Source organism: Podarcis gaigeae (genome assembly GCF_964106915.1).
Source record: "Podarcis gaigeae genome assembly, chromosome: 12".
NCBI classification, from domain to species: domain Eukaryota; kingdom Metazoa; phylum Chordata; class Lepidosauria; order Squamata; family Lacertidae; genus Podarcis; species Podarcis gaigeae.
Genome location: NC_139688.1, coordinates 27227295 through 27239492, shown reverse-complemented (window position 1 = coordinate 27239492; position 12198 = coordinate 27227295). Strand labels below are relative to the sequence as shown.

At 42.3% G+C, this 12198-nt stretch overlaps 1 protein-coding gene across 3 annotated transcripts; it reads left to right on the top strand.

Annotated features, from left to right (window-relative positions):
- Positions 1-802: 802 nt before the first annotated feature.
- Positions 803-6864, top strand: MTERF1 (mitochondrial transcription termination factor 1). Of its 3 annotated transcripts, XM_083706186.1 has the most exons (3): positions 856-1303; positions 2609-2744; positions 5395-6864. In XM_083706186.1, exon 3 carries the CDS (start codon positions 5456-5458, stop codon positions 6611-6613), a length of 1158 nt encoding a protein of 385 aa, XP_083562312.1. In that variant the 5' UTR covers positions 856-1303; positions 2609-2744; positions 5395-5455; the 3' UTR covers positions 6614-6864. The 3 variants fall into 3 exon arrangements, 2 of the variants coding, with proteins under 2 accessions (XP_083562312.1, XP_083562313.1); XR_014557026.1 differs by lacking the exon at positions 5395-6864 and having other exon boundaries at positions 803-1288; positions 2609-2837; XM_083706187.1 differs by lacking the exon at positions 2609-2744 and having other exon boundaries at positions 856-1288.
- Positions 6865-12198: the final 5334 nt, after the last annotated feature.

Below are 12198 nucleotides of genomic sequence, written 5' to 3'. Positions count from 1 at the left end.
ACTTGTGACCAAACCACTTCAGCTTACAGGTCCCAATTGACTGTATGCTGCTGTGTACAAAAACTTCCTCTACGTACAGCAGACGACTAAAGAACATAAGAAGAGCACTGCTGGACTTGAGTTCTGTCCAGTCAAATTTTCCCACAGTGGGAAGCCCATAAACTAGACATGAGCACAGAAGCACTCTCATGCTGTTGTCATCAGGAATTGGCATTCAAAGGCATTCTGAAGAAGAATTCTGGTGGTTCCCTCACTGCGAGAAGTGAAGTTACAGAGAACCAGGCAGAGGGCCTTCTCGGTAGTGGTGCCCGGCCCTGCAGAACACCCTCCTATCAAATGTCAAGGAGATGAGTAACTAGACAGCCTTTAGAATAAATGCATCTAAAGGCAGCCCTGTATAGGGAAGTTTTTAATGTTTTATTATGGTTTTGTATATGCTGGATGCCACCCAGAGTGGCTGGGGCAACCCAGTCAGATGGGCGGGGTACAAATATAATAATGATAATGATAATGCCTCTGAACCCAAACATAAATGTAAAGGAACCCCTGACCATTAGGTCCAGTCGTGACCGACTTTGGGGTTGCGGCGCTCATCTCGCTTTATTGGCCGAGGGAGCCGGCGTACGGCTTCCGGGTCATGTGGCCAGCATAGCGAACTAGAGCAGCACACAGAAACGCTGAAACATACACACATCATAATGAGGCTGACTTGCTGAATTTTAAAACTCACTGAATTGAGGCAGTGCAATGGCTAAGTGATGCCAGCCTCTCCAAATTCATACATAATCAGCTGAGCTTCCCTGCAATAGCCAAACATCTCCTATTTTTAAACAAGCTGCTGTGTGGGCCTGGAGAGACCAATACACATTCCATTGCATAGAACAGATCAATCAATCAATCAATCAATCAACCAACAGACAAATTAAAAGAGCAGCAGCAGCTCCTTTGCCCCAAAGCAGTACATCAGAAGGCCGAGATTATCAACAGATTCTAATGACAAATTCGAAAGGAACGCGTTAATTTGTCACTACTTTTTCCTGCGGCAACGTGAGAACACCGTGAAACAAAGAACGTGTGAATCTGGTCTAATACCGCCATCTCCTGGTAGTTCGCTTTTTCAGCAAAAGGAAGGCAGGCCGAGGCCTTTCTGCTAGATGGCAGCACTAAAAAAGTAAAACACCCATCGCGCTTTTCCCCTCCTGCACGCGCGTGCTCTTTGGCGCTTTCTGCTTTTTCCGCTTGCAACTTTCCACGCCTCCCCAAGGAAGGAAGCGCACAAATGCCAGCGGTGAGCAACACGCTAGTATCTGCAACCCACTCTTGTGCGTTGTCTGTAACGCCTTTAAAAGTTTCTCAGACATAGAACGCGAAGATTAAATTTTGGAAGCAGGATTTTAGCGGCTCAAGGCTAGCAAAGCGGAGGCTAGTAAATAGGGAAGGCGGTGGCAGAGGGGAAAAAGAGAAAAGGAGGTTCGCTTCAGGGGCAATGTGCATTTCATGCTAGATTTTTGAAGGAAACTAAAACTCCCATCCGTGCCGTATCTTCTCTAGGAATTAAAATGCTGTTGATTTCGAGGGAGGTGATATTTCATTAAGCAAACCTAGGGCTCAGGCTTGTTTTCCTGTTTCCGATTTCGCCGCGGCAGCGCAGTCCTGCAGATTCATCATGTCTACTCAGAAGTGAAACCCCCATTTTCCCGCTTGTTTGCGGAAAAAATGCCTTTCTTACAGGTCACCCCAGGGTCTCAGCAATGGGGTGAGAGGCAAGATGTTTTTTGGAGGGAAGATGTCTGTGCACGCCCGCGGCTTCACCCCGCGCCCCCAAATTTGCTGTTGCCTCTTTGTACTATAAATTGTAACGGAATAAAGCCGGGTTTTATTTCGGAGTTAACGTATACAAATCCATGGGCGTAGCCAGGATTTATTGTAGGGGAGGGCAGGTATTATGCTGGGGTGGGAGAAACTGAGTTAACTGCGATGCAATTGGTCAGTTAAATGTTTTTCTTTCTTTACTTGATTTAGGGGGCTGCCTGCCCTGTCCCTCACCCCCCATCCCCGGCTACACTCATGTACAGAACCTGGCTGTAAATGAGGTGAAGATCCAGTGATGCCTTTCCTCAGAGGAAGCGGTTTAGGAAGGTAGCTGTCATACAGAGTCAGACCATTGGTCATTTAGCTCAGTACAGTATTCAGCAGAGCGTTTCCAGAGTCACGGCCTACCTTTTGCAGCCCTGTTTCCACACGCAGGGAGTCGTGACCTTTTGTGCCAAAGCACGTGCTCTACCACTAAGCTCCAATTTAAGGAATTTAATATATCTGAATATTGTTTGTCTTGCACTTAAAGTGCCAATTATTATTAGTATTAATTAAACTTATTCATTACTGGTAACCTAGTCCATTTATAATGTGATATCATAATATAAAAGCATGCAAAGCCAACAATTTAGAACACAACAAAACATTCCTTTCTGGTAGCTACTCAGTTTAATGCATAACACTTTATAAAAACCAGTCTACTGATATGACCACCACAGAATTAATACTATAGCGTGAGGATCAGGGCTATGCATTTAGTCTCACGCACAGCATCATATATTTTACCTTCCAGCAAGTATGTATTGTGTGAAAATGAAGCCCAACGTGTGAGCTCCTGATTATGAACAGAGTGCGCTATGCAATTGGGACAAGCACAGGACACTGCACAGTTGGTTGGCTAGAGTCTTTCCCAGCATCCAAATGTGGGGGTACGTACTCATGTATAATTATGTGGCTCCTTTTTGCTGGTGTGAATTGTGCCATCTGCAGTGAACTACAGCAGAACATTTTGGGAGGATGCAAAAGAGGGGAAACTGCTTCTTCTTAAAAGTATTTCATTAGCGTGAGTGCACCCTATGCTAACTGAATCATACTGTAGACCCTTTGTTACTTATGTCCATTGTTTTCAGTGGGTTTACTCTTAACATGACTAATGTTGTATACATTCGTACCTTTGTTCTTGAATGTCTTGGTACTTGTACGTTTTGGCTCCCGAACGCCGAAAACCTAGAAGTAAGCGTTCCAATTTTCAAACGTTTTTCGGAAGCCGAATGTCCCACACATCTTCCACTTGAGTGCAGAAAGCTCCTGCAGCCAAACGGAAGCAGCACCTTGGTTTTTGAACGGTTTCGGGAGTCGAACAGACCCTTGGAACGGATTAAGTTTGAGAACCAAGGTTCTACTGTATTACTCTATGGCTGCAATTTTATATACACTTAAATCTGAACCATTTTACTAAGAATTCCCATTAGTAATGGGATTAGGACCGCACCCTTAGTCTGGATCCTCTGCATTGAGAATGTAATTCTCTGTTTGTAATTCTCTGAATGTAATTTGCTGTTTATTTCACTATTTATTATTTTTAAAAAAACCTCCACTACCTTTGCTCAAATACTAGAAGGCTAGTAAAAAATAATACTTGTGTGGCTAGTATTTATCGCCAAGATAGGTATAATTATTCTGAAGTTGTTATTTCATATAATTATATAACATTTAATACAAGAACAGCCTCTAAGCAGTTTACAGAAAGGATAAAATATATACCCACAAATACACAAACAATGAAACTGATAAAGTTACAACACTGGATGAAACAATAAAGTCCTTCAAAAGCAAAAACAGAGTAGCACAGTTTGGAAACATCTTAAGAGTCAAGAGAATTTACTCAGTAGCCGGGCCACTAAGTTGCTTTAAGCTGGATGGAAGGTTGGAAAGGGGCACAATCTGCAGCCATCTGGACCTCACCCAATTCCATACCTTCTTCCTCATAACTACCTTGATAGGAGTACCATCCCTTCCGTCTTCCCTCATCCTCTTGCTAAGGCACATCCTCACTCACAATATTCAGCATTCACATATTCTTCACACCCATCTATATCCTGTGCCTACTCCCAACTAATTTCCCTACCCAAATCACTCAAACTACAGAAACACAAATCATACAACACACAGTACTCATCCCTTTCTAATTCCCACACCCTCAACTCTACCACCAATACGCATGTATGCATGCACCAGCCACCCATTCTTTGCAGTTTTTCCCTCTCCGTCATCAAACCGCTAAGACTTTATCCACTCTACTAAAATGTGCTGCAAAAATACCAGGAGACATTGACAGAACCATGTAGCATCCATCTATCCACAGATGTACTCTCCTAGATAGCAATCTGGCTCTCGCCCAGGTTGCTATCTCCCACCTATGACTCACCCAAGGTGTCACCCAGCTTCTTCCACTAGGGAGGAAAAAACTTAAACGCGTAGCAGAGATTCCAAAAAATAGACCACAGGCAATTGTACTTGGGGACGCGGGTGGCACTGTGGGTAAAAGCCTCAGCACCTAGGGCTTGCCGATCGAAAGGTCGGCGGTTCGAATCCCCGCGGTGGGGTGAGTTCCCGTTGCTCGGTCCCAGCGCCTGCCAACCTAGCAGTTCGAAAGCACGTCAAGGTGCAAGTAGATAAATAGGGACCGCTTACTAGCGGGAAGGTAAACGGCGTTTCCGTGTGCAGCTCTGGCTCGACAGAGCAGCGATGTCACGCTGGCCACGTGACCCGGAAGTGTCTCCGGACAGCGCTGGCCCCTGGCCTCTTAAGTGAGATGGGCGCACAACCCCAGAGTCTGTCAAGACTGGCCCATACGGGCAGGGGTGCCTTTACCTTTACCTTTACCTTAATTGTACTTGAGCTTTACCTACTACTGAAGGCAAATGAGCGTAATGGTCACAAACCCAATACATTCAGGATTGGCACAGTCCATAAAAAGAATCCATTTGTAGCACTTACAATAAAACTTACAAGCTTATAAGACTAAGCCTTAACACTGTAGCATACAGAACACCAAAACAAAGGGACAGAAAGAGAATGTGAGTATGATCCAGGCTCCTCCTGGTCTTACTATTATAGTCAGCACAACCTTGACAGAAAGATAACAACCAGTTTAAACCAGCTGTACACAGCTTCCCAGAAGGAATATAACCCAAACAAAAGCCTGCCTCTTTCTTTCACATGGAAAGAAAGCCTTCTAGAACCCCCTTGAATTAATCAGAATAGGAGAGATCTCTATACATCGATCAATACTTTCTGTACTAAGAAATGCAAATTGATGGGTGGAATTTCATGTGTCCCTCTCTGGTACCCCTTCATTCCACCAAGGAGTGTTCTCAGACGTTTCTAACCCATACAATAGGCACCCAACACAAGTAATAATAACCCATCTAGAAGGAAATTGCTAACATTTAATTCATTCTCACAATAAACATGAATCTTTTAAAATGTGTTAAACAAATTAAGTTATGAACAGGTTGTTCACGAATGCTTCCTTACAGTTTATTATAATTCTCTCTCCTTGTCTCTTACTTAAAGATCCTGAACTGATGGAAGTACAATTTTATTCAGAGATTTGCAGTGCCTGGTTAGCATCGCAATGAGAGGACTGGTGAACGTGAAAAATAAACTGCTTTTCAACATGAATTTACCTTGGCTTATCAAGTTGTCTACAGACATTATATTCAGAGGGGATTCCACTAGGTTTCTTTGCCTTAAGATTGATAGCTCCAGTGATGAATTGGACAAGGAGAACAACATTTTAGTGAAAAATCTGGCTGGTATGGGCGTGGATGTCAAAATGGTAAGAAAACGACAGCCTGGTGTTCTCAAGAGGCAGATCACCAATGAAGATGGCCTGAAGATTTTTTTGCAAGGAAAAGGGGCTAACAGAGAAGCCATTGCTAGTATAATCTCACGTTATCCACGTGCCATCACTCGCTCACACCAGTCTCTGAAAGAACGCTGGGAAATTTGGCGAAGCATTTTGATGACCGACATGGAAATTGTAACAATCCTGAAACGTTCCCCTGAATCCTTTTTCCGTTCTGGGAATAATGAAAACATGCAGAAGAACATTACCTTATTTTGTTCTATTGGGCTGACTTCTAAGGACCTTGGCAACATGCTGACCAGAGTTCCAAGGGTGTTTTCTAACAGTATAGAGCTCAATAAACAAATGATAAGCCTCTTGAATGACATCTATTTAGATCTAGGTGGAGAAAAGCCAGATGACTTTGTAAAACAGATAATTTCTAAAAATGTCTTTATCCTCTTACGGAGCAGCAAGCAAGTGAAAGCAAACGTTCAGTTTCTGCAGTCATCTTTAAGTCTGAGCAATAAGGAATTTCTAACGCTGTTGCATGGGCAAGGAGGTGATGTTCTGGATCTTTCTAATGAATACCTAAAAAAGACACTTGCAAACGTGAAAGAGAAGCTGATGTCTCATGGGTGCACTGAAATAGAGGCAGATATGTTTGTCCTTAAGCACCTTCGCATTCTATACCTTTCGCCACAGAACCTGAATGATAAAATAGATTGCCTCTTGCAGGCAAATATTAACATTAATCTAATACTGAAAAGTCCTCTAGTTCTGGACAAAAGCATCAAAACTATAAGTAACCGTATTGATGAGCTGGGAAAGCTAGGCTATAACTTTGAAATCCATGGGATTGGAATTCTTGCGTTAAGTAAACAACGATTTGAAGCAAAATTGGAAAAGTTAAAGGCAGCAACAATTTTGCACGGCTCTAACTGATGTGCGACCACCAATGCATGGATGTTTTCGGACCCAGAAGAGGGCAAACGGCGGCATGGGGGGTTAATGGAGGCAAATGGTCTTATGCATTTTCCACCAACCCGTGTAGGGGCCAGAAATTGCACCCAGGTGCAAAATGGTTGCTGCCTGTACAATGTACATAATAAATATTTTTTTAATTGCCTTATGTGACCAAAGAAACAGAAAGCAAAACGGAAGAAATAAATAAATGGTATTGAGGTTAAAAATAATTTAGCCTTGCAGTACTTTTTTTGAATTAATAACTATTTGTGGCTATTCTAAATTTTCAAAAGTGTTGGTTTTAATAGGATCTGGTGAATGGATGTGCTTCAAATCTAGGAATATCTTTACATATGCTCCCTGATATACTACATTTCTACATTGATTTATTTAAACATGGAGCCTTCTAACCTGGTAGCTGAAATGATGCAGTAGCAATGAAGCACTATTACTTGATTTTCCTGAATGTATGTTTTACTATTTCATAGAATCATAGAGTTGGAAGAGACCACAAGGGCCATCGAGTCCAACCCCCTGCCAAGCAGGAAACACCATCAGAGCACTCCTGACATATGGTTGTCAAGCCTCTGCTTAAAGACCTCCAAAGAAGGAGACTCCACCACATTCCTTGACAGCAAATTCCACTGTCAAACAGCTCTTACTGTCAGGAAGTTCTTCCTAATGTTTAGGTGGAATCTTCTTTCTTGTAGTTTGATCCATTGCTCCGTGTCTGCTTCTCTGGAACAGCAGAAAACAACCTTTCTCCCTCCTCTATGTGACATCCTTTTATATATTTGAACATGGCTATCATATCACCCCTTAAACTCCTCTTCTCCAGGCTAAACATGCCCAGCTCCCTTAACCATTCCTCATAAGGCATCGTTTCCAGGCCTTTGACCATTTTGGTTGCCCTCCTCTGGACACGTTCCAGTTTGTCAGTGTCCTTCTTGAACTGTGGTTGTATTTATATTTGTATTTATTGTGCTTCTTTCCTGCTCTTTTAAATGGAGCATTGTATTAAGTTGCCTATGTATTTCTTGGCTCAAGTTAAACTTAAAATGAATGTTGCTTTTCTATGTAATTCCACCCCCTACCCCCCTTGCCTTTGATGGCCACTTAAGGAACTGTAAATTTTTATACGGAACAAAAATGAAACTGAAACATGGTAGGCAGAATAGCAGCTATTTTCTTTTTGGTATTTAGAGTGAATTAAAATAATAAATCAATGGGACGATAAAAAGAGTTTGGGGGGGAACGTAATTTATAAGGGAGGACCATGATTTAATTAAATAATTTAAAAAACAACAACTTTACATTCAGCCCACCCATTAACTGAAATTTCCATGAAGAATTTTATCAGTTGAACCCAGAACTTCTTTTGACAGTTACTATGGATGTTAAAATGAAGATGATATATGGTGGCAATAGCTATCAAGTGGAAAAAAAAATATATGACTAATTGACAGCTAGAAAGGGCAAGCTCTCTTGTGGTTAAAACATCCACAAGATGAAAGGATGAAAGTCTTTGTGGAATAATTCACCCTACAATTTACTGCTACTAATTACTGGTATGTATGAAGTATGCACCATGCTGCAAAAACAGTCAGGAATAATATGTGGTAAAAAATAATTAATTAAGCTTTTTTAAAACAACCCTTTTGACTATAAATTCTAAGCAATTATATTCCTGTGGGTGATTAGAACTCATATTGTATCCTTGAAGAAACAGAAGTTTGTTTGAAACAGGATGCATCAGACAAATCATAGTGAGCTAATCTTAGACACTCTTCTCCCCTGGAATCCTTAGAGAGGTCCTCATACTGTTTTTTCCTTAGAAAAAAATGTACATAGTTTTCTTTCTCTGCAGGGGAGTTGCTTGCTTATGAGAAATTTGTCATGTGAAGTTTTTTTTTAAAAAACTTAATCTGTAAAACATCGATTCTACATTTAGAGGACTTCAAAGGAGATGGCGAGTCAAATTCTTGAGTGACGTAAATGTTGACTTAGTGATTGTTGTGTGATAATTATAGGAACTGCAAAGCACTGTATTGGTATTTTAAATACATCTATGTATTCACAATGCTTTTTTTTTAAAGACAACAACTTGTATTTCAGTTTCTTAGAAGACAATTTATGTGTAGAAAGTTCATTGGATGGGTTGAGCTGTACCCTAAACCCATAGTTTGTACAGGGGTTGTCAGGCAGGGAGTTGAGAGTGCTTAGTGAAGATAAGAGTCTGGGAATCCAGCCATATTTACAGGATTTATTGCCTCTTTGAAGCTATGTACAAGCAGTTCAAAAATGTGACTTCATCATGGTCGGTCAGTTGTCCCGACTGGCTTCCTTCCGCCTTTGGGCCAGCATAGCCTCTTCTTCCTCTCTGACGAGAGGTGCTTGGCCCAGAAAGTACCTTCTCTCTCTCAGATTCACTTCCCTCTCACCCCCATTTGTCTTCTCTCTCGTCCGAAGATGAACAGCTGCTTATTAAAGGGACCTTCTCCTGGTAAGTTCCCATTCCCTCCTCCTTCTCTGACTCCAGTTCCCTGACAGTGGTACCTCGGGTTAAGAACTTAATTCGTTTTGGAGGTCTGTTCTTAAGCTGAAACTGTTCTTAACCTGAAGCACCTCTTTAGCTAATGGGGCCTCCTACTGCCGCTATGCCGCTGCTGCACGATTTCTGTTCTCATCCTCAAGCAAAGTTCTTAACCCGAAGTAATATTTCTGGGTTAGCGGAGTCTGTAACCTGAAGCATATGTAACGCGAGGTACCACTGTACTAATATAAGTTACAGACGTACAACAGGAAAACTATGGTTTGGAGTCGTATATCTTTGTTTTCTATCTGCCCAGCGCTTTGCTTCGTAAGTTGACTCCCATCTGCATGGTACAAAGGACCTATCTGGATTGTCAGTGGCCTGTGAGTTGAGACAAAAGGGCAAACCTCATTTGGTTCAGTGTTATGTAACACAGCTTCAGGCTGTGGTTTCTGTTCCTATTTTGTTCCCATCAAACCACAACTTCTGTGCTGGCTCAGGGGCGGGTCAGACATTAAAACAAAGTGTGGTTAGCTAAACAAATGGTTTTGTGTTACAGCTGAACCCAGCACAAATCTATTCATTCTTAATTCAGAAGTGAGCAAGTGTTCAGTAGGGCTTACTCCTAGGTCATCGCAACCTTTCATGTCGAGCTGTTAGGGAGCACATGACTGCCCACTTTTCCTGCCCTCTGCATGGAAGTGTAACCACAGGGCTATTGTAGGCATTGGATAGTTCTAGACTAATACTACTTTATTACAGCTCTTAGACTGCTGCTCTGGGACCATTTCAAACATCAGGCAAACCTGAGTGTGCCACCAAGGGCACACTAAACAGGGAAGTACAAACAGAGCTGTGTTTAAGTGTTTTATGGCATGGCATTTTGAAAGAGTTTATTCTCAAAAGCGGCACATAAGTCTTTTATTTAAGGCTTCCTGTAATTTTGAGGAAAGACCATAGTTCATTGGTAGGGCATCTGCTTTACATGCAGATGTTCCCAGGACTGGCAGTTTCTTATTTTCCTCTGTTCCTAAATAAGGACTACAGAGCTACAGAAGCAATAAATGTGAACCGCTTTTGCCAGAAGGAAATGAACTGTGAAGGTTCTATAGGGAGCGGAGATATTGGCGGCAACAAGGAACACACAGAAGGGGATTATATCCAATTGCTAGTGCCTCAGAGGACTGAACAACGTTAAGAGCTGGAGCTATGAAACTGAAAGCCAAGAGCAGGAATCCTGGGCATATGGTCTCTCTTTTAAGTATGCTAATTATTCATGTGTGTTTCTGAGGTGATGGAAGGAGACAACACAAAACACAGCTTCGAGCCTAACAAAGGTTTGCACAGGGTTGCCCCCCTCTAACAAAGGTAAAACATATTTTTTGGTAGTCTTTGTAATAATCAAACCACTGGAGGCTTTCACCTCCCCCTAGGAAGAAAACCCCCCACACATTTATTTTGTGGTGTGCACCATATGTTCCTTAAAAATAATATTTTTTTTTTAAAAAACCACTTGGAAGAGTCACGAGACAAGGACATCTGCCACTGGCTGGAATTGCCATAGCTATAGCTATATAAAGAGCCCTCTAACTATTTTGTTTTTGCCACCATGGAATTCACTGCTGACACATTTTATAAAGTTTGCATTTCTAGAGCTTCCAGTAGATGGAAGAAGTAAATTTGTTAGCTGAAAGCGCTTGCTGTGCTGGCACTTTGGACAACTCCTGGCTGAGAAGAGTTGGAAGAAGTGATGCCTAAGTGGTGGCAGTTTTCTTGAAAATTTGGAATTGCTAACTTTTCTGGAAACTTGTCCTATGCTAATTAGGGTGGAATGTTTTCCACAGAAAATTTTCTGCCCCATCTTTCCTCCGAATCGCAGCAGAGCAGGGGGGGGGGGAATACTTCTCTATCACTCCTCTATTTCTGAACCAAATTGCATTTCAAAAATCTCTGCATACTTAGTTTGGCTGCAAGCAATTATTCCCTTGACCATTCGGGACATCCAGTCTCCCTAATCAGGAAACTTGCCCAGTTACTGTAAAAAAATAAAATAAAAAATACTTTCCTGGCTGGGACTGATGGGAGTTGTACTGTAGTCTTAATTGTCAAAGATAACATTTACAGCCACTTCTATAGTTCTGAATACTTACACCTGTGTAGCGTCTAGGCAGGTATTCCCAGGTATTCAATTATGGGGCATTTGCAGCAACAGGGGACCACTTCCCCTCCACCAGTTTATGTACCTTCCCCCAAAGGCCTGCATGCACTCAGCCTGAGACAATGCCCTTGTGGAAACTGCCTCTGCTCCACCCTCTTCAGTTCTCTCCTGGTTCTGGGAGATAGTGGTTCAGGAAAGGGTGAGGAAGCACTTGGCCCTTCATTTGCCTGGTGTGCCTCTTCCACCAGCTCTAAAGCTTCCCATACCTCTGATTCTTGCCTCCTGGCTGGTACAGGTCCCCACAAACCACTTATTCCCTCTCCTGAGTCAGACTTGTCAACATCTTGCTAGTCCCCAACATGTCCTTTGTCAGTGCTGTTATTTTTAGGGACCCAGGGAAATTAGACTGGCCTCGACTAGAGCCAGGGCCTTTTCAGCCGTGGCCCCGGCCTGGTGGAATGCTCTCCCACAAGAGACCAGGGCCCTGCGGGATTTGACATCTTTCCTCAGGGCCTGTAAGACAGAGCTGTTCCACCAGGCCTTTGGGCAGGATGCAGTTTGACTTTCTTTTGTATAAAACAAGCCAGAAGGAGGCCCTCAACCCGCTCACAGGTCCTTGTATGATCAGTGGAAACAGTTGGTCCTCGCAAGTATTAACCACTCTCATTTCCAACCTGATAATTGCCACCTGCCCAGATTTTAACTTGTCTGAATTAATTTTAAGATGTATTTTAATTAATTGATGTCTGTTTTTATGCATATTGTGTTTTTTTTATGATGTTAGCCGCTCTGAGCCTGGCCTCAGCCGGGGAGGGCGGGATACAAATAAAATATTATTATTATTATTATTATTATTATTATTATTATTATTAT